Genomic DNA, 23,250 nt, shown 5'->3' with positions numbered 1-23,250 from the left:
TAAAAAAAATCAGCAGCAGGCCCTCGCCCCTAAGGTTTTAGAGGGTCACCAGCAGGCCCTTGCTCCTAATGTTTTTGAGGGTCACCAGCAGGCCATCAATCATAATTTTTCAAGGGTGTGTATGATGCTCTCTTTTATGTGTAATAAAGGGTGTATTGGAGTGCCGGTTGCTTGTAATTTTTGGCAGCCCTTTCACTTAGTGCATAGGCTTTATGAGTGTAGGAGTCCTACTACCTGAACAATTGTACCACAATGTGAATGAGGCCCTCCTTTATGTGTAATAAAGAGTGTATTGTAGTGCTGATTCCTTGTAATTTTTGGCAGCCCTTTCACTTAGTGCATAGGCTTTATGAGTATAGGAGTCCCACTACCTGAACAATTGTACCACAATGTGAATGAGGCCCTCCTTTATGTGATATACAGGTTGTATCGGAGTGCCTCTTCCTTGTAATTTTTGGCAGCACTTGCACTTTATATACAGGAATAAATATACAGGAAAGAATTTATACGTATAAATATACAGGAAAGAGTGTTTCCTAAAAAAAAATCCTCTAAAATTGATTTTATCTTCGGTTTTGTGCGCATTATTGTCAGTCTGTAAAAGTGGCGTACTACTCGGACAACATTGTTCCCAGCAGCATCGTTCCCGAGCATACCGATGTGTTCTACTCGAGCACCCGAGGCACTTTGGTGCTCGATCAACACCACCCAGCAGCTAAACCTAGGTTTGAATCTGGCTAGAGCAGGCATGGCCAACCTGTGGCTCTCCAGCTGTTGTAAAACTACAACTCCCACCGTGCCCTGCTGTAGACTGATATCTGTAGGTATTCTGGGCATGCTGGGAGTTGTAGTTTTGCAACAGCTGGAGAGCCACAGGTTGGCCATCCCTGGGATAGGGGAAAGTTGTGTACAGGAGTAGGGAAGGAATGGTAGACTCCTGTCACGAGGGTGTCACGACCTATCTCTGACCCTGTTGTGCCTGGAGTCAGAACTTTGCAGCGGATGGCTATGCGCTCAGTTTCTCAAGATATCGATCCATGACCTAGTGGTGAGAATAGATTCCGGTCCGGGTTTTCCTGCTTAGGTTGGCGATCCTTTTTGTCCCATGTAGGAATCTGTAGCTTTTCCTTTCAGCTGTTCTCTGTCAGCCACTCCCAGCTACTATATATTCCCCCTTTCTGCTTTCCTTGTTGCCAGATATAGACCTTCTTTCCAAATCTTCTATTCTGACCTCAGGTGGAGTTGGGACAACTGTTACTGTGGAGCTGTTGGAAATGGTACTGTCAGTTCTCTGGTTCTCTCCTGTAGTTGTCTACCTTCAGGGATTGTTTATTGTGTTTGTGTTTGTCCTTTCCCTGTTGTTACCCTAGGTGTCAGTGGTGAGGACTAGTGCTCCCACCGCCCTACTCACTGTTTAAGGCCTTTTTCAGGGTAAGCCAGGGACGAGGCACGTGATCAGCGTATGGGTAAGCAGTCTATCAGGGACGTCAGGGCAGCCAGGTGACAGTGCCAGGTAAGCTAGGGACCACTCCTCCCTCTCCCTAGTGGAAGGGTACTCCTCTTCCCTCCGCTCTGCGCTGCATGTCTGTTACCTGCCATCTCATACGTGATAGTTCTACTACCAACACCTGTCATTCCATAAAAATCTAGCCCATAATACAATTTGAACAAAGTGCCTCAGCAAACTGCACTTTGCTGAAACAACCCAGCTTTCTGAACTCCTTTTACCTCACCCATCTGAGCATTCTGGATGAAATACACACCTCCTCCAGTACTTTACCAGACATTGTGTTACAATACCTAACCACGGCAACTTTTTCACCACTTTTCAAAACTGCCACAGGTTGATTAAAATGGCAAAAAGTTGAATATTCTGGTGTAAAACGACAAATAAATGAATTTTTACTAGATGTATCTTTTGCTTTTATATTATGATATTTGGACTTTGTGAACTTTTTAACTTCTCAATTAATGAAACCCTTTATTCAGTGATATATTTTAATGGTGACCTTATGTTTTACAGATGGAAGGAGTGGTATCCAGGCTTCCTACTAAGCATTGACGCTCACTCTCATAGTGACCTTCCCCTTGACATACAGTTTGATAGTGAGAAAGTAGTTGACTTTGTCATGAACTACACAAAAGCGTAAGTAAAGAATGACAGATGTAAAAAACTAGATTTAAACTGTCAATACAAATAAGATAATAAGCTCATAAAATTGATGCCAATCTCTTCCAACTTCTCTAAAAATTCCCACTCTTGACCAAGAATGTATGTTTATTTTACTGGTCAAAGGTCGAGATGACACTGCCTACCGACTTTTCTCCTGATCGAACAAAAGTATTGGCATGCAGGATTTGCCTTGTGGCATCTACCTTTAATTTATATTACATTATAATCTGATCCTGCTGTTACTGGAAAGATTCTGTACTGTCGCATTTGAGTATTTTATGCCACATCTATTTCTGACAGCTCCAACATACCTCCTTCTAGTTGAAAATAAGAATTCAATGTTTGTGCTCTAATGGATATGTCTCCTAGTCTAATATCTCATGAACCTTCACAGGACCACGTAGAGTGGAATGTCTAGAAGCTGCCCATACAGATAAGATAAACGTAAGGTGCAATGGCTGATTTTGACCATTTTGGTCTCCAGATATTCCCCTGACAGATGATGTTGGGGAAGAGAAAGATCGGTTGCACTGAATTTCTCCAAGTTGATAAGCCACCACCAGATGTATCTGGCGGTGGCTTACTTTCCTCTCCCTGTTGAAAACACAGACATACACATCTGAATAAGTTGTATGTGTATGGGGGAATCAGGAGAGAATGAGGTCTGCCAAATTTGTCAACAACATTTAAAGGGCACAAACACCTTTGGTAAGCATGTTGATGGTTGGATCGTTAACACCTACCAAATTAACCTCCCTTAATTAAAATCTACCTTTTATTAAATATACATAAAGAATATACAGAGATATTGTTTGGAGGAGATATCAGACTGAGGAACTGAATCATTGGATCACCATCGGACTGACTCCCACATACTATATTACCCCCTGAAGAACCAGTGAGAATACTGGGGAAAAGCAGCGTTGGGGATATTTGTGATTTGTTTTTTGGGTCCCTAGGGACCCATTCAACTGGACTATATATTTTTGTATGGTTCCCATGGGACTACCCTGTGTATGTGAAAGTTTATCTATTGATTGGGAATAACATCGTACTTTTTTAGGGCAAGTGTAGGGATTGTAAGGGTTTAGCCACCAAGAGGTGGGGTCGCCGCTTTCTGGGGAGAGTGCTCTGCCTGTAGGCAGGGAGAGGTCCAGGGGTGGAATAGGGATACATATGCTATTCCTAGTGATGAGCGGCATAGGCAATTTTCGTTTTCATGATATTTCGCACATTTTTTGCATAATATTCGCAATAAATTCGTGAATTCTAGAATTTGTGATCTCCAGTCATTATTTTCATGATTGCGCATTTTTTGGCGCAATACATGCAACTTCCCATTTTAGCAGGTCTGACTACATATTACTGATTGGTGCACTAAGTATTGTTATGACATCACAGCACTATGTCTGTAGCATGTATGTATGGACCGCAGAGAAACAGTAATTCCTATCACATTACCTAACACCCTGCACTGCAACAGCTACACTATATAACTATCTAACCTACACTGACTATCTCCCACTAACTATATGTATTATATATACTGTATGAGCTAACTATCTAATGTAATTGGATAAGGAATAGGATCCAGATGAAAGCACAGAGCACAGCACAGAGCACAGCAATGTCACTGTGTTCTCTCTCAAAACTGCAAACAAACTGCAGAAAATTGCTGCTGGGGAGTTTCTTATATAGTAAGGGGTAGGCAACTTTCCTATTGGTTGCTAGGGATGTTGCTAAGCCCAGACAAAGACATTGCAGCCTTCTCATTGGCCCACAAGAAAGAAGGGAGGTTACTGATGAAAAAAAAAATCTAGAATATTTGCGATTACGAATATATAGCACTATATTCTACATCTGCCGATATTCGCGATAAAAAAATCGCGATTAGAATATTCGCGATGAACACTAGTTATTCCCAATAATACCTGGATCCGGAGAAGTTTTTGAGACTCATTGGATATCCAAAGATGTGAACGCGAATTATATGTTGAATACCACTCTCCTATGATATCCTATTGTCAACAAACCGTGAGTATAGAAGAACATTTACTGTTCCACCTCTTGCTACTCCTGTTTATTATCCAGATTCTATTTTGAGCACACTTGCCTACAATTTAGACCCGATCTGGTCGGTACATTGTTTTACTATGTATGATTTAAAACTGCACTACTTGTAGAGGTTTTCATTTTTTTTTTTTTATGTATATTTAATAAAAAGTATATTTTCATTAAGGGAGGTTAATTTGGTAGGTGTCGCTTTTCACTCCTGATGAGTATCTAATGTGTGTTATGGTTTTCATGGTTGGATCATTCTTGAACTATCCAATGGACATTTGATTGACCGCATTCAGGCTGATACTTATCTTATGGATAGAGCTGGTTAATAAGAAGATATACATGGGAAAGTCTTTTTACCAAGCAGGTCCCTGGCAGTCTTTTGTAATTTTATGAGGACCTGTCGCCTCTCCTGACATGTAATAATAATGGCACATCTATTCTTATGACTCTATGTTGTACCATTCCTTTATTATTCCTGCTAAACGCTTATAAAGGAATTGCCAGCAGTCTACAATAAAGGTCCAGATGGGTGTTACCAATTAGAGGTGTTTCCCGGCACATTCTGTCACTTGCATTCAAAATACCGGCATGCCGGATCCGTCCTTCCAGTCTGCGCATGCGCAGACCGAAAAAAAGGTGAAAAAAATTAATGCCAGATCCGTTTTTTCCGGATGACACCGGAAAGAAAGGATCCGGAATTTCAATGCATTTTTCAGACTGATCAGGATCCTGATCACTCTTACAAATGGCATCAGTTGGCATACGTTTTTGCCGGATCACTCTGCCGCAAGTGTGAAAGTAGCCTTAGGAGAGGGGACAAGTCCTCCTTAAAGAATTGCAAGATAATTAAAGGGCAAGCTACCAAAGCTGGTTTTAGAAGTTATCTACGTGGTTGGTTAAACTAAAAAGGCCTCAGAATGCAAAGGATGTGTGTTCATTTTCAAAATGATATACTGCTACTAATAAAAATGTTGGTATCTTACAGGATGGAAAACCTCTTTGTGAACAGTTTTATGCATATGTTCCAGTCCTCGTGGAGTGATTTTGCTGACTTTGAACGTATTTTTGTCAGGATTAGTAATACAATATCAGGTGGGTTTCGAACAGGTTGAAACCTTTGAAAAAATGTCCATTTCTATGGGCCATTTCAGTAAGTTAACATGGCCTCTGCTTCAGATTACTGAGCTATTAACATAACCACATCAATCTCCATGAATTACATAAAAATATACTAGTATTACCGCCCTGTGTCTGATAATTTGTCTATAAAACCGCTTTTATGAATATGCTAATTACCTCAATAAGGAGCCCGAGGGGCTGTCCCTCCGGCCGTTGGAGCTCAGCCGCGCCCATTATAATGCCCCTCGGGCTCCTTATTGAGGTAAATAGCATATTAATAAAAGCGATTTTATAGACAAATTATCAGACACAGGGCAGTAATACTAGTATGTTTTTATGTAAATCGTAGAGACTGATGTGGTGATGTTAATAGCTCAGTAATTAGTGAAATCCAGGTGACAGTGTCCCTTTAATGAGAAAATATGCCATAGAATATTGGAGATTAAAATGGCAACAAAGTGGAATTCCAATATTTACAATGACATAGGCACATATAATCCAGGGTATCCAACTGGCATTGGGGCAACCTGGTGGCTCGGTGGTCCTTGTTGATGCTTTGCAGCATTGGGGTATTAGGTTTGAATTCAGACAAGTGTCACACCAGTGTGGAGTTTGCATATTCTTCTTGTGTTTGTGTGGGTGTTCTAATATGACATTATTGTCGCCCTTAAGAAATGGGGGCTACTCTGGGTAATGACTGATCTGCGTACAGCATTGCAGAATATGTTGGCACCGTTTAAGCAACAGGGTGAATAGGGTTAAAAGAATCTTTTGAGTCAAGCAATTAAGATTTTATCTTCTTTTTTTTTGTAGAATACGTAATGCAGCACTGGCAGGAAGACTTCATGTTTGGTTATCAGTTTCTCAATGGCTGCAATCCAGTTTTAATAAAAAAATGCAAGAAATTACCAGAGAATTTCCCAGTGACCCAAGAAATGGTGGAATGCAGCCTTGAGCGGAATCTCACGCTTCAGGAAGAAATGGAGGTAAATGTGTAGTCACCTAAAAAAAACGCCAAGCAAATTGTCATAATTAGTAAAAAATAGACCTCATTGGGACCCTTAGCATACTAGGGCTGGCCCCCAAATGCAAGTTTCCAATATTCTCTGCACTTTGTAGGTCTTTGGCATAACAACTACTGCTACATGTTAGGGCTCATTCACACAAATGTATCCGTTTTTGCGGACCACAAATCGTAGATCCGCAAAACACAGATACAGGCTGTGTTCTTTTCACGTTTTTGTGGATCAGAATGTCGTTCTCCATGATAGAAATACTTATTCTAGTCAGCAAATACAGACAAGAATAGGACATGATCTATCTTGTTTGCAGGCCACGGAACGGAACTATGGATGCAGCCAGCACACCATTTGCTGTCCGCATCTTTTGCGGCCCCATTGAAATCAATAGGTCCACATCCGATCCGCAAAATTGCGGAACGGATGCGGACAGATAAATATGGTCATGTGAATGGGCCATTATTAGGTGATACAGGAGAAGTTGCCAAAAGACGTCCCCTTCTCTGACATCACTTCCTTCTCTGACATCACTTCCTTCTCTGACATCACTTCCTTCTCTGCACACAGACTTCCTGCTCTGTCTGCCTCATGCATGTACTCTGCACATAAGACTGGTAATAGTGACCTATGAAATAGAACAAATAGCTGAACTGGAGCTGAAAGCTGTGCACTATGCACTATGCAGGGGACGGGCAGAGCAGGAAGTGTGTGAAATACAGTTTCAGCCAATAGCTGCAGATCAGGAAGTGATGTCAGAGAAGGGGGCAGTGTTTTAGCAACTTATAGCACAAGGCCAGTAACACACAGCAATGGTTGTTATTTCATGTCATCTTAAAGGAGTTTTCTGGTTTTCATCAGCACCCTTTAAAATAACCATTTATGAATGTAGCTATAATATTGTAATGTATTTCTTATACTTTCCGTTCTTGGCTGTGGTCACATGACCATGTCCATGCAGTTCTTTCTTAATTCCTGTGATGTTATGTCCATGGGCAGAGCAGTGATAGGGAGTGTCTATGTAACTATCTGGGTGGGAGGAGCTATAAACTAGCTGGGTGTTGTTAGGGGCGGTGATAGGGGAGTGTCCATGTAACTAGCTGGTGAGAGGAGCTGTAAAGTACCTAAGCTTTGTTAGGGGAGGGGCTGGAGCTTTGGCAGAGAGAGGAGAAGTGCATCATGGGTTTGCTTGGATACAGCAACAGGAAGTGTAATGTACAAGATGAAAACCAACCAGAGTGATTTGTTTACATGGTGAAAACGGATCAGGAGAGTTCAAACTGAAGAATAAAAGTATGGGGAAGGTGTACATGAGGTACACAACTACATGAACACATCTGTAAAAAAACACAGTAATCCCAGAAAACCCCTTCAAGGACCAATTGTGTACAAAGAACCTTAGTGATCCAATTAGCTAATTCTGAAAATTTGACTTGAAGAGAAAAATATGATGGTATGGAAAATGCTATATGTAAAAAAATATGTGCTTCATCTCACTTTTTACAGCATGATAACATCTTTATCGTTGATTTTCATCTACTTGACGGCATCTCTGCAAACAAAACAGATCCATGCACCATTCAGTACCTTGCCGCACCCCTCTGCTTATTATACACAAATCTTGAGAACAAAATTGTACCAATTGCTATACAGGTACTGTCAAAGTCTGGTTTACGCTAGAGATAAGCGGATTAATTATAAACGAATAAGATTCATTATACATTTTCCAAAAGATTTGGGTTCTAGGAATTCCAAAAGTTTTGCAATTCATTCTGGAAAAATTGCTCAATATGGCAGTAACCATTTTACAGGTCAGAAGACAGAGATGAAGGCATGTGCCACCATTTTTAAAGGGAGTCTTTCACCTAATCTGAGCGTTTTAGACCACTCAGATCAGGTTATAGACTCTTTGACCCTCATTACAATGGTACCTTTCTTTTCTGTGTCCCTCGTCCAGATCATGAAAAAAACACTTTTTAAACGTATGCAAATGAGCTTCTGAAGGTGCCCAGGGGGCGGTGTTACTGGGCGATGTGCCCAGAAAAACAAACCTCTTTCAGCCCTCTGGCCCGCCCTTCTGTCCTATTACCCGCCCAGTAACGCCGCCCCCTGGGCACCTTCAGAAGCTCATTTGCGTACGTTTAAAACAGGTTTTTTTTCATGATCCGGACGAGGGACACAGAAAAGAAAGGTACCATTGTAATGAGGGTCAAAGAGTCTATAACCTGATCTGAGCGGTCTAAAACGCAGTGCAGTGCATTTATTAAACAGGTTGATTTTTACCACCTGCTTGCCATACTTTTACCTGCAGCAGTGCAGCCATGTATATTGCTGTCACTTTTGACATTACTAACTCCGGTCTTGGTGTTAAAGAGCTTGAAAGGGGTTGGATACAGTCCTGGGAGACCCTAGAGCAGTGATAGCTAACCTCTGGCACTCCAGTGGTTGTGAAACTACAACTCCCAGCATGCTCCATTCATTTCTATGGAGTTCTGAGAACAGCCAAGCAAGTGTGCATCTTAGGAGTTGTAGTTTTACAGCTGAAGTACAATTGCTTTTCAGAGCACTTGGGGCACTTTCGATTCGGATCGAATTAATTCAGACCCAAATCAAACCAGAACACCAATTCATGAGAATCAGACCTGAATCGAAATTTCAAGAAATTCACTCATCTCTAGTTTACATTATATAAAAATATTAGTAATTGCTGGCCCTCTCTATCTGATGTTGCATGGATCAAACCAATAGCTGTATATTATATATAAAATATTTATTAAACGAAAGGTATCACATAAAATACATACAACAATTCACATACGCAATACTTTGATATTCTCCAATTAGATGACATAAAAACGAAATGGAATATCCTCTTACTCCTAGGTAAACAAATGTATTCATCGTCCCTTTTCGACCGTTTTGTTTTTCATATAGAATATAACAGACGAATATATAGAACTTGGATCTTCATATACAATATGGTGGATAAACGTCTCCAATGTTAGTAAGCGTTTCCAGTGTTAATAAGCAGACGAATAGATAGAGCACTAATTGGCCAATATGCTCTCAATGGTCCTTATTGTGGCATAATCAGCTTGTTAGGGCAAATATTCCATGCTATATTGTAATCACATAGATATTTATTAGCGTTACTTTACCACTTGTAGGATCGGTGCTGCGGCAACTCAGTTTACCCGCTGTCTCTGCTGGTCGGATTCAGATGACGTCCCACGTGATTGGGAAGCAGAATCTGTGCTTGTGTGCCGGGTCCTAGAGCGAGTTGTATAGCAGATTGTCGCAGATTAATTGTCCTCAAAAATTCATATAATGAGATGATGATTTTCCAATACTGCAAACAAATCAAACGCGTTTCGGAGACTAATATTCTCCTTCTTCAGTGGTGAGAAGAAGGAGAATATTAGTCTCCGAAACGCTTTTGGTTTGTTTGCAGTATTGGAAAATCATCATCGCATTATATATTGCTATTTATGGATTGGGCATATCCAGCATTGCTACACTTGAATTTTTGAGGACAATTGATCTGCGACAATCTGCTATACAACTCGCTGAATACATTTGTTTACCTAGGAGTAAGAGGATATTCCATTTCGTTTTTATGTCATCTAACTGGAGAATATCAAAGTATTGCGTATGTGAATTGTTGTATGTATTTTATGTGATACCTTTCGTTTAATAAATATTTTATATATAATATACAGCTAGTGGTTTGATCCATGCAACATCAGATAGCGAGTGCCAGCCATGACTAATATTTTTTACATTTTCTCAATATTTTCTCAATATTTGACTTGAGGTGAGTCGATTGGTGTCTGCACCCTTTCCTGCTGGAGTGCAATTAGCGACGTTTCAGTCCTCTCAATGGGACCTTTATCAAGTTTACATTATAGATTTTTCTACAGTACTTTTTCAACAGTTTCAAATAAACAGTGTAATGTGTTGCCATTGATATTTCTTGGTCATCAATCCTTATCAAGATATGAGGTCAAGATCAGTTTGAATGTGAAATCTTGAAGACATTTACTATGTCATTAGTATTGGGGGAAAGAATAGCTTGAGTGGCTTGCAGCACTAGGTCTATATGTTATACTGTGACCAAGCCAAACCAAGATTGTATGGTCTCACCTTTTTCACTTTGGCTTGCGCTGGATATTTCATTTACTTTTATATACCAAAACAGTCAACCCCTTTAATTCTGATAATGATGACCACAGAGCACGACTGATATGGGGACATTTGGGGTCATTTATCAAACTGGTGTAAAGTAGAACTGGCTTAGTTGCCCATAGCAACCAATCAGATTCCACCTTTCATTTTCCAAAGGAGTTGTCAAAAATAAAAGGTGGAATCTGATTGGTTGCTATGGGCAACTAAGCCATTTCTACTTTACACCAGTTTGATAAATTACCCAAATTATATTTTGGGTTCTAGTAAGTGTAAGGACACTTACAGTATATTCTCGGGACAGCTCTGCAGAATATGTTGGAACACTCTTTAATGCGAAATATTTAATTATTAATGAATATTGTTATAAGACATTTTATTGCTTTATACTGTATAGCTGAACCAGATACCTGGACCAGAAAATCCAATATTTCTGCCATCTGATGCCAAGTATGACTGGCTGTTAGCTAAGATATGGGTCAGATCATCTGACTTCCACATTCACCAGACAGTTTCCCATCTTCTGAGGGCCCATCTTGTTACGGAAGTTTTTGCTATCGCCATGTATCGTCAACTACCTGCGGTTCATCCTATTTTTAAGGTAACTTTTATCATACTATTTGTTACTATAATATTGCAGATTAAGAAGGTTGTCTCATATCAGACAACCGCTTTAAACTGAGAGCTGACTCCCAAGACCCCTGACAGTCCTTTAGGTGCTTTTATTTGCAAGCTGCAGGTGGGTTTGATGTGTCTTTTACTGAGCAGAGGTTTCTTTCTGGACAATCTACCATAAACGCCAGATTGGAGGACTACTGACGTCATGGTTGACCTTCTGAAAATTTCTCCCACCTGCACACTGGATCTTTTACGCTCAGCCAGAGTGACCATTAGGTTCTTGGTCACATCTCCTTCCAATGCCCTTTTCCCTGATTCAGTTTGGTGGGGGCAGCCAACTCTAGAAAGAGTCCCGGTTGTTCCAAACTTCTTCCACTTAAGAATTATGGAGGCCATTGTGCTCTTGGAAACTTTCAGTACAGCAGAATTTTTTTGTACCCTTTTTCCAGATCTGTACCTCCACATGGTCATATCTCTGAGCTCTACAGGCAGTTCTCTTCTTCCTCATTGCCCTTATATAGACTGGGGTATGTCTTTAAAAATCATGTCCAACCAACTGAATTTACCACAGTTGGACTCCAATCAAGGTGTAGAAACATCTCTAAGATGATCAAGGGAAATGGGAGGCCCCCAGAGTTAAATGTCAAGTATCATAGCAAAGGGTCTGAATACTTATGCCAATGTAACATTTTAGTTTTTCCTTTTTAACACATTTGCAAACATTTCTAAAATTCTGTTTTCACTTTCGCATTATAGGGTATTGAGTGCAGATTTAAGTGGCAAACTTGATTTTTATTTATTTTCGCACAAGGCTGCAACTAAACAAAATGTAAAAAAGTGAAAGGGTCTGAAGACCTTCTAGATGCATTGTAGTCTGGATTTTATTTCTATATGGCAGAATATTAAATGGGTTGTGTCATCTTAGACATTGGTGGCATATCATCACTACCTGCACTTATCCTAGCAATATGCCACCAATGTCTGAGATAAAACTATCCCTTTAAGCCTGTCAACATAACACCTAACAGATATACTAAGATGGCAGTACTGGGGGGGTCAAGTGATGATGGAATGACAGAGAGAGCCCTTTCTTTTGGATAAGCACTTAGATGCTACTGTTGTTATTGACTGTGACATCTAATTTGTTAAACTGCCAGGATCAGAGATATTTATAATCCTGGCAGTTGCGACAGAAGAACGGTTATGTATATCAGCTGCATTCCTGCTGCTGATTTCATGCATAGGATCCCCAAGATCATTGCGATGAAGTCTTCGCTTGGGATGGATGTATACTTCATGTAGTGCAAAGGGGTTAATGTCAGGGGTTTCCTTTAATTAGTGTTACTTGAAAGGTCAGGCTGCCCTTATTTACTAGATTACAGAATATAGCCCTGCTTACCAAAATCTAATGTCCAAAAATTATCACGTAAGAATTTTCCAGAATAAAAATTCCTTCACACCCAATTGCTAAACAAGTCTGAAGGCTATCTGTAATAAGATCAGGAAGGACATAATTTCTTTCAGACATTATCAGTGTTCTGTGCTTTTTTTCTTAAATACATTTTCATATGTATTAGTCACTGGTTTTCCTTGTACCAGTCACGAATCTACTTTGCATGTTTGGGCACAAATTCAAAAATAATAATCTGTAGTGTTTTATTAGCCACATAGCTGCTGACTCGTTTATGAGAAATACACAAAAGATACCTAGATAACCTTAGCAAACCATTATACTGTGGTATTGATGTAACTCACTGCATTACGAAGAATGCAAAATTCTTTATACTTTTTATAGGAGCAATGTGTCATTGCGCGATGTGGGTGGTAAACTCCACACTGAACACAGGAGGGGAGGGAAAAGGTACTAGGCCTGGAAACTAGGGAACGGGGAAAGGTCAACACCTAGTGACTACTAACAGTATTAACAGATCTCGAAGGTAGGAATGTTCATACGCAGGAACCTATCTGACCATAAAGGGCCCTGGAAATCGTGACAGGACAAAAGATGACCTGTTTCTTCCCAGCTGAAGGAACAGGAGACTCCCTCAGGCCTAATACCAAAAGATAAGGAAATACAACAAACAAGAAATAGGAAAAGACACTTAACTCCAAAGTACGTGGACGAGCAGGAACTCAGAGGAGAACCAGACACCAGCTCTTCACAACCAGAAAGGAGCATGATGGGTGAGACCAGACTAAATAGAGGAGTTGGAATGACCACTTAAGCTACACCTGAGACAAGAGGTGTGGTCCTAACCAGCAACAACACAGAAACAAGTGAAACCAAAGAGGCTGTCAGATCACATCATGTGCAGCCAGTCTCTTAGATCTTCTGACCCTGTCATGGGAGAGACCTACTTAGTTCCATCCTTTAACTGCCACCTGCTATATCTCCAATTAGAAGCTGTGACAGTTACACGTAGAGAGCTGCAGCAGAAATGACACACCCCTTAACCCCTTAAGGACCCATGCCGTACATGTACGTCTTCTCTGGCCGTGACTTAAGGACCAAAGAAGCACATGTACATCATGGTGATCGGGCGCGTGCAGGAGCTGCGCCCGACCCATCAGCGGCAGGGGTTCTGGCAGTCACTGATAGCCGGAATCCTGCTGCATGCGTTGGCAGCGGTGAAATCACCGGTGCCGGCGTATAAAACCCTGCACAGCCGCAGTAAGCGCTGACCACGACACGTGCGATGTCCGTGCAGGGAGGAAGCAGCCATCAGGTCTCTGCGCTGCTGTGACGGGGACCCTATGGCATGGAAAGCAGCACAATGCCTTTCTTAGGCATCGTGGCTGCTTTCCGGGAGAGCCTGTGAGATCCAACCCCCTGCATCTCACAGCTAGGAAGCTATAAGTGTATTACAGTGTGTACACTTACAGCCAATGCATGACAATACAGAAGTATTGTCATGCATTGTAAAGGGGATCATACCTCCAAAAGTTGAAGTCCCAGAGTGGGACAAAAAATAAAGTGAAAAAAAAAGTTTTACAATTTTTTAAAAAAAGTTTTAAGTAAAAAAAATATATATATCCTTTTGCCCAAATAAAGGGAAATATTTTTTGTAAAAAGTAGGGTAAAAAAGAAAAGTAGACATATTCGGTATCGCCGCGTCCGTATTGACCTGCTCTATAACATGACCTAACCCCTCAGGTGAACACCGTAAAAAAAAAAATAATATAAAAACTGTGCTAAATAAACAATTTTTTTGTCACCTTACATCACTAAAAGTGCAACACCAAGCGATCAAAAAGGCGTATACCCCCCAAAATAGTACCACACTAACCGTCACCTCATCCCGCAAAAAATGAGCCCCCACCTAAGACAATTGCCCAAAAAATAATAAAAAACTATGGCTCATAATATGGAGACATTAAACATAGTTTTTTTTGTTTAATTGAATGTTGTAAATAACAAAAAATAAAAACGATGCCAAAACAGCTATTTTTTGTTACCTTGCCTCACAAAAAGTGTAATATAGAGCAACCAAAAATCATATGTACCCTAAAATAGTACCAACAAAACTGCCACCTTATCCCGTAGTTTCCAAAATGGGGTCACTTTTTTGGAGTTTCTACTCTAGGGGAGCATCAGGGGGGCTTCAATGTGACAAGGCAGCTTAAAATTATCCCAGTGAAATCTGCTTTCCAAAAACCATATGACGTTCCTTTCCTTCTGCGCAATGCCGTGTGCCCAAACGGGGTTTTTCTGTAAAATACAGAATCAGGGCAATAAAAATTTAGTTTTTTTTGTCTGTTAACCCTTGCTTTGTTAGTGGGAAAAAAATTATTAAAATGGAAAATCTGCCAAAAAGTGAAATTCTGAAATTTCATCTCTATTTTCCATTAATTATTGTGGAACACCTTATCAAAGTTTATAAAATCAGTTTTGTATAACTTGAGGGGTGTAGTTTCTAAAATGAGGTCACCTTTTTGGAGTTTCTACTCTATGGGTGCATCAGGGGGTCTTCAATGTGACAAGGCAGCTTAAAATTATCCCAGTGAAATCTGCTTTCCAAAAACCATATGACGTTCCTTTCCTTCTGCGGCCTACCATGTGCCTGTACAGCGGTTTACGACCACATATAGGGTGTTTCTGTAAACTACAGATTCAGGGTAATAAATATTGAGTTTTGTTTGACTGTTAACCCTTGCTGTATTACTGGAAAAAATGGATTAAATCGGAAAATCTGCCAAAAAAGTGAAATTCTGAAATTTCATCTACATAATCCTTTAATTCTTGTGGAACACCTAAAGGGTTAGCAAAGTTTATAAAATCCATTTTGAATACCTTGAGGGGTGTAGTTTCTAAAATGGGGCCATTTATGGGTGGTTCTATTATGCAAGCTCCACAAAGTGACTTCAGACCTGAACTGGTCCTTAAAAAGTGGGTTTTGGAAATTTTCAGAAAAATTTTAAGATTTCCTTCTAAACTTCTAAGTCCTCTTTCACATGACCATTTTCTTTTTTCCGTTTACGGGCCGTTTTTTTTCCCGTATACGGAAACATTCATTTCAATGGTTCCCCCCAAAAAAGAAATGCACTCAGTATGCATTCCGTTTCCGTATTTCCGTTTTTTCATTCCGTTGAAAGATAGAACATGTCCTATTATTGTCTATTCAAGTCAATGGGTCCGCAAAAAAAATGGAATACATATGGAAATGCATCCGTATGTTTTCCATATCCGTTCCATTTTTGCGGAACCATCAATTGAAAATTTTATGCCCAGCCCAATTTTTTCTATGTAATTACTGTATACTTTATATGCCATACGGAAAAACGGAACAGAAATGGAAAACAACGGAAACAAAAAACGAAACAACGGATCTGTGAAAAACGGACTGTAAAACGCTGAAAAAGGCATACAGTCGTGTGAAAGAGGCCTAAGCCTTCTCACGTCCCCAAAAAATAAAATGACATTCACAAAATAATCCAAACATGTAGTAGACATACGGGGAATGTAATGTAATAACTATTTTTGGAGGTATTACTATGTAATAGTAGAGAAATTGAAATTCGGAAATTTGCAAATTTTTAAAAATTTTTGGTAAATTTGGTATTTTTTATAAATAAAAAAAAAATTTTGCTCAATTTTACCATTGTCATGAAGTACAATATGTGACGAGAAGTGATGAGACAGTCTCAGAATGGGCTGGATAAGTAAAAGAGTTTAATTAGTTATCACCACATAAAGTGACACATGTCCGATTTGAAAAAAAATGGCCTGGTCCTTAAGGTGAAATATGGCAGGGTACTTAAGGTCTGAATCTAGCAGAGCAATTTAATCAATGAATGGGGGGCTTGGACCCATGTAAGGTACAAGGCTGGTTCTAGCTTTGTTAGAAAGAGATTGTCAGTTACTACTCTATATTGTGTCTGTTTTTCATATTTTACATCAGTCATGGCATAACCCCTTTAAGGACGTGGGTAATTTTTTGCTTTTTAGTTTCCCCTCCACCCTACCTTCCAAGAACTTTTTTACATTTCCATTCACGTACCTGTGAAAGGGGTTGTTTTAGTGGCCCAAACTGTAGTTTTTATTGGCCATATTTTCTAACACACATCATAAAGCTTTTTGATCACTTTTTATTCCCTTTCTTTGGGAGGTGCAGTGAGATGACCTAAAAATGGCGATTCAGGTATTTTGATTTTTTTTTTCATTGCGACATTCAATGTATAGGTTGAATTATTTAATATTTTGATAGTTTGGACTTTTTTTTTTAGAGATGCTGATACCAAGTATGCTTATTTTTTATTGTTTGTTTATATTTAAATTCGTGAAAGGGGATGATTAAAATTTTTAATACTCTTTTTTATAGTTTTTTAAAATAATTTTTAACTTTTATTTTTAGTCCCCCTAGGGGACACAAACATGCAATCCTTTAATCTCTTATACCATACACTGCAATACTTTAGTATTACAGTCTATGGTGATTGCGATGTCTTTCTATAAAAGGAAGTCTGTCACCAGGAAATTTACTTTTAAACCAGGCACAACACCTTGTAGGGCTAGATCAGCTAAATGCAATGATACCTTTTACTTAATTGCTCATTTGCATATGGAATAAAAGCACTTTTTTTCCAGAATGAAGGAACAAATTGCTAAGTGAAAGATATTCATTCAGATAAGCTAGCCCTACAAGATTTAACAGGGAATTTCCTGGTGAAAATTCTTTTTAAAGAGGTTGTCCTATTAGGAAACGTAACCCCTTTCCACAGTATAGGAGTTAAGTGTCTGATCAGTGGTTGTCCAACCCTGCCGATCACAAGAACAGGGGTTGTGTTCCCCTGTCTGAATGAGTGTCCACTGTTCCATTCAGCAATATGGGGCTGCAGGAGATAGTCCAGTACAATTGCTCAGCTACCATAGAGTTGAATGGAGCACATGGATGTCCACTGCTCTAGTCAAACGGGCCCCTCACTTTTATGATGTTGGTAGGGGATAAGTCACAAGCAGGGCTTAATAGAAGCATTGCAATGGCAGGCCTGGGAGCCCTGACAAGGCCAAGGCTGCCATGAAAACTGCTTGGCACTCCAGGTGACTGCAGCATCTGAGAGGTTAAGTGATTGGGATTGGTTATCTCTGATCCCAGTCACTGTATCTGGGTTTCAGCTGTATTACATAGCCAGTGCCCACAGAGCATAGACATTTGTGGCAGATCCAAAGGATATGCCATAAATGTCTGATAGGTGCAGGTCGTGCACTCACTCCCACCCCATGAGAACAGGGCTGTATGCCGCAGTGCCATGAAAGGTGAGAGCATGAGTGGATCTCTCCATTTACTTCTATAGGATTTCCAAAAATAGCCTAGTAACCATGCATTGCTAGTTTTCCATAGAAGCAAATGTCCTATACAAGTGAATAAAGAGACCCATGCAGTGCACCCAGCTCTCCATTCACAGTGGTATGAGACAGGGTCATGTTCTCCAGATATGGCCGCAAACTCAGTGGCCAATGGGCATGCAAATTTGAAGGAAATACCTCTGTTATCCCAAAAATTTGTGCAGCCATTGGCCACTGTGGCTGGGTGAGGTTGCAGCTACCCCAATGAACCACACCCTAATTGATATGGGATATTTTAAGGGGCATACTTTAAATGATATGACATGCATATCAGTTGATAAAGTTTTGTAGACGGGCCGCAATATGTCCTGAACTGATCTGGTTAATCAGGTCACTTTTTAAAAATTTCAACAGGACTGATTGGTTATTATGTGCACTTTTAAAAAAAATAAAAATGTATGTTATGTTGCAGCTTATAATACCACATGTAAGATTCACCATAGCAATCAACACGAAGGCACGGGAGGAACTAATATGTGAATGTGGCCTCTTCGATAAGGTTTGTGTCTTTTATTCTCTAGCTTTGCTTTCTTGCTAATGATGTAGAAAAATAATAGTCTCAAAGATTAAAAAATTCACCAGGGCACCACTATAGATGACCACCGACATGAGGTCATAACGCCCCCTCCCTCAATTTTGAATGAAGAACCATTTTATTTCTATGGTAACTGTAGGACTGGCAGTGCATGCGGCCACTTACAGTATCTCAGGGAAACAACAGGATCTGCAGATTGACCTTCCAATATTCCTATTATCCATGATGACAAATATTATTTGGTAGTCAATTTATTACTGGCTTAAAGGGGTTTTCCGGTTTTTAGATAGTGATGACCTATCCTCAGGATTGGCCATCAATATCAGATCTGTGGGGGTTCAAGTGCATGATAGCTAAGCTGCAGTAGGCAGACACGGGCACTTCACAGTGGATGGAGCTTTCTGCTTCTGGCTTCTTCCACTGTGTTGTTTCCAGTCCTGGCAGGTGCTGAACACAGCTGATCAGTGGGGGTGCTGGATGTCGGACCTCAACCAATCTGATATCGATGACTGGAAAACCCTGCTGGGATTTTCTGTAGACCATCTTGTAAACCAGAAGCTGAAAGGTCCTATTACATCTGCAGATGTAGCAGGCAATTGTCGGGAGAGAAGCGTTCCTTCCCAGCAATTTCCTGCTTTCTAGGATTCTAGCAGAAGAGACAGCTGCTATTACATGCAATGATCTCCTCCTCAGTATGGGGACGAGCGAACACTAATGCCATCGTGCGTCTCCATACGGATTCATTGTTTACCGGCAGCAGAGCGCTAATTACACGGCATGATCTGCCGCTGGCAAACTATTATTTTTAATCATCGGGTAATCGGCGGCAGTATTACTGTCACGGCGGGAAGTGGGGGAAACCCCCCACCGTGCGGTGTCAAAGGGTAAAAGGGGATGAGCCTGGCCAAAAGGAGTAATAAGGGAGCAGGTCACCTCCTACAGAGTCCCTAATCCTCTCCCTGACTCCTCACCGTATGAGCGGACCCCGATGGTAGGATGACTCATACACAGGATTCCTAGAGACCCTAAGTCGCCCTGGTAATCCCTCACCAAGGAGCAGGGAAGAGACGACCTGTTCATCCCAGTCATGGAGGAACAGGAGTCTCTATCTGAGGCCAAGCTGCAAGGAGAGGGAAACACATACAGCATAAAGAGATGGCAGGTAAGCGAAACCAATAACACACTTACCTGCCACAGACACACTGACTGGAACCCGTGCACTAGTGCTGCCACACCAACATTAAAGGACAGAGCACACACCACAAGCCACACAGGAACCCAGGATAGCCATAGCTGCAATAACATGAGACAGGGGAATGTCTAGTAAACATGACACCAAACACCACCAGACATGTACACCAAACTAGACATACAAACACCCTGAACATAACCCACTCCATACAAATAAGGACAGGAAGGGAAGGAGACACCGGGATAACATTGCTGGAGACATCGATGTCCCACTAGGTGGCCCTCACACTGGAAGATGGAACATCCAGACAAGGAGCATAACTCCAACACACACCAAGGCTGGAGTACAACTCACTCCTGGCCTAAAGCCACAGGTATAAGAAGCCCAAGTGACCACACCCAGTCAGGGAGTTAACCCTTACAGCACCAGACAGAGGGAGGCTACAACTTAAAGGGGAAGTGCATACACAAGCATACAAAACCATACGTTACCACCGGCAACAGCATGCGTGGCAACCATGTCACGGCAATCACCCAGAAGGCCGAGACACTGCCACTGCATGCTCTCACAGCAACACATTGCCGCGGGCAACCGCAAGTGTGGCAACAGTGTCACAGCGCAAACCAAAGGTTGTGACAATTACACTGCCAGACCATGGCTAACAAGTGTTCGATGATCTGCAATTATCTGCCAGTGTAATAGGGCCTTTAGGGGCTGTTCACATGATGGCTTTTACAAAATGAATTTGGCTTGGATTTAACGGCCATAGATCATGATTAGACAGCACGATCTGCCGCCGGCAAATCATGATCTTTTAGCATGCTGAAAGATCACGATTGCCAGATGATCGCTGGTGAGTGTTTGTAGTAGCGATCATCTGGCAGAAAATCTGCCAGTATAATACAGCCTTTTAAAATGCTTTTGTATGAATAGTAGTGCATCATACCATTAAAAACAATAGGGGGTGGATTCCCACACGGCCACTGACAGCTTTTTGGCATGGAATCCATGCAACAGTATGCTGTTAAAAGCCATGTGACAATCTCCTAAGTGACCCTCTGAAAGCTTTTTCCCCACTTCAGTCCCAAATGTATACTTATCTAGTCCCTGCAGTTCCAGAGATCATACAACTTCATCATTGTGGCTGCCTGTTCAGGTCCAAAGCAGCAGTTGTCATGAGCTGCCCCGTAACCTGTACATCTAATAAATCTCTATACATGCAAATAGATGAAATTATTTTATCCCAGTGTAAATTATGTTGCAGGCCAATGCAACCGGAGGAGGAGGACATGTGGAGTTGGTGCTGAGAGCCTTGAAAGAGTTCACATATGAGAGTTTTTGCTTTCCAGAAGCAATCAAGTTGAGGGGCATGGAGGACAAAGAGAAGATTCCCTATTATTTCTACAGAGATGATGGAATCAAAGTCTGGGAAGCAATACTAGCGTAAGAAAATCGCATCTGCATGGCTGTCCATTTGGCTTTCCATCAGCGTGTTAAAGCATGTGTATGGCGGGTCATGTACATATCCATTGGTCTGACACACTATTCAATATGAGCATAAAACCTTTTACAAGAAAACCCAACTGCAATAGACTAGAAGTACAATGCACATGACTCCCTGAGACTTATCTTAGGGCTCTTTCAGACGATCATGTCCAGTGTGGAAATCATGTTCTGTTAGTGAGCGTGATTCCCCATTATGGACACTTTTCTTGAGCAGGAGAGCAAAGCATTATACTGATTTATAATGCTGTGTGTCTCTGCATGACCTGTATCTACTGAATTAGGCCTCTTTCACACGAGCATTTTGTTTTTCCGTTTACGGACCTTTTTTTGTGGTCCGCATACGGAACCATTCATTTCAATGGTTCCGTCAGAAAAACTGAATGTACACCGTATGCATTCTGTTTCCGTATTTCCGTTTTTCCGTTCCGTTGAAAGATAGAACATGTCCTATTATTGCCCGCAAATTCAAGTCAATGGGTCCGCAAAAAAATTGAACACATATGGAAATGCATCCGTATGTCTTCCGTATACGTTCCGTTTTTCGCGGATCTATTGAAAATGTTATGCCCAGCCCAATTTTTTCTATGTAATTACTGTATACTGTATATTTGCCATACGGAAAAACGGAACAGAAACGGAAACACAACGGAAACAAAAACGGAACAACGGATCCATGAAAAACAGACCGCAAAACACTGAAAAAGCCATACGGTCGTGTGAAAGAGGCCTAATACTGATATATTGCTCTCAGTATGATTCTGTAGCAGTAACGTCATGCAGAGACACACAGCATTAAAAATCACTGTTAAATCAACAATGTCCATAACTAGGAATCGCGCTCACACACGGAGCGTGATTCCCACACAGGGCACGCTGGTCTGAAACACCGCTTAGTGTAGCTGTCGGTAGATGTTGCTGATCACGTAAATAACAAGAAAACGTGGTTGGAAAGGTATAATGTTCATGAACAAGATTGACTCGACAGAATACCAGCAGGTGAGGAAGATCTCCTATCAGCCCTATAAGTCTTTCAGCAGAATACAGGTAACACGTAGTACACAGAAGTGAGCTCTCTTTGCCTTCCGGCAATGGTAGCATAATACCAGTGACAGATTCTCTTTAAACAATGACTTTTGCTTACAGGGTAGCTAGTATCTACCTATAGGTCAAAATAGCGGGAGTTTTCTTTATTCTGTAGGGGTAGTTTGCATCCGTTTTCACAGTCCCTTATGAGAGACATACTAATAAAGACACCTTCTCCAGTCAAATTTACTGATAAGCAAATCTGATTACAAATATAGGAAGTAAAATTTGATTAGGTCAATTTTACTTGTATCATGTTACTGTAACAGCTTCACCTTTTTCTGCTCCAGAAGCCAGGCAAAGAGGCAGGGGAGGGAGTAGACTGAGAGCTGTGCCTGGCTCACCTCTTCTATCTCCTGAAATAGAGCAGTTAGGTCTGTTCTCTACCTAAATCCTACAGTCCTTTTGTTCAGTGCCGGTTATTAATCATTACTCTGGTATGTCCGGACATTATGTGATTATATCGGTGTTTAAAGGGGTTATCCGACACTAACAAATGCTCCCCCATATGCTGGCACCTCACACTAATTCTACTTACCTGGCTCTCCGCTTCGCTCCTGGTCCCAGCCAATGGCAGGCGATGACGGGAACGATCCTCCCTAGTGTCACCCGCAAATACTAGGGAGGCTCATCCCCGTCATCGCCTGACATTGGCTGCTCCCCCCGACACTGAATGTTTTCATCCGCGCATGGGGAGAAGCAGCAGCGGCGGTGCGGGGACCAGGAGCGGCGTAGGGAGCAGGGCGCCAGGTGGGGGGCCTGGCATATGGGGGAGCATTTGTTAGTGTTGGATTACCCCTTTAATGACTTGGCTCATTTACCAGATTATCCTTTTGCCCTCTCCCTAGTATATGATACTATGTATGACCTCCAACTGTTTCCTGACTATTCTCCAGGCTTTCTTTACTGTTCTATTTG

At 41.1% G+C, this 23,250-nt stretch overlaps 1 protein-coding gene across 1 annotated transcript in view; it reads left to right on the top strand.

The window, feature by feature from the left end:
* The window catches only part of ALOX5 (arachidonate 5-lipoxygenase), a 142,334-nt gene that overhangs the window by 101,009 nt on the left and 18,075 nt on the right, over window positions 1–23,250 (top strand). Inside the window, exons 4-10 of the mRNA XM_040436555.1 lie at window positions 2,024–2,146; window positions 5,223–5,329; window positions 6,170–6,342; window positions 7,879–8,025; window positions 10,952–11,155; window positions 18,429–18,515; window positions 21,008–21,186. Coding sequence (XP_040292489.1) covers window positions 2,024–2,146; window positions 5,223–5,329; window positions 6,170–6,342; window positions 7,879–8,025; window positions 10,952–11,155; window positions 18,429–18,515; window positions 21,008–21,186 — 1,020 coding nt within the window. The remainder of the gene's footprint in view (window positions 1–2,023; window positions 2,147–5,222; window positions 5,330–6,169; window positions 6,343–7,878; window positions 8,026–10,951; window positions 11,156–18,428; window positions 18,516–21,007; window positions 21,187–23,250) is intronic.

This window comes from Bufo bufo, chromosome 6, assembly GCF_905171765.1.
Source record: "Bufo bufo chromosome 6, aBufBuf1.1, whole genome shotgun sequence".
NCBI lineage: Eukaryota > Metazoa > Chordata > Amphibia > Anura > Bufonidae > Bufo > Bufo bufo.
Note: the sequence above shows the minus strand (reverse complement) of the source record. Positions and strands in the feature narration are given on the sequence as shown.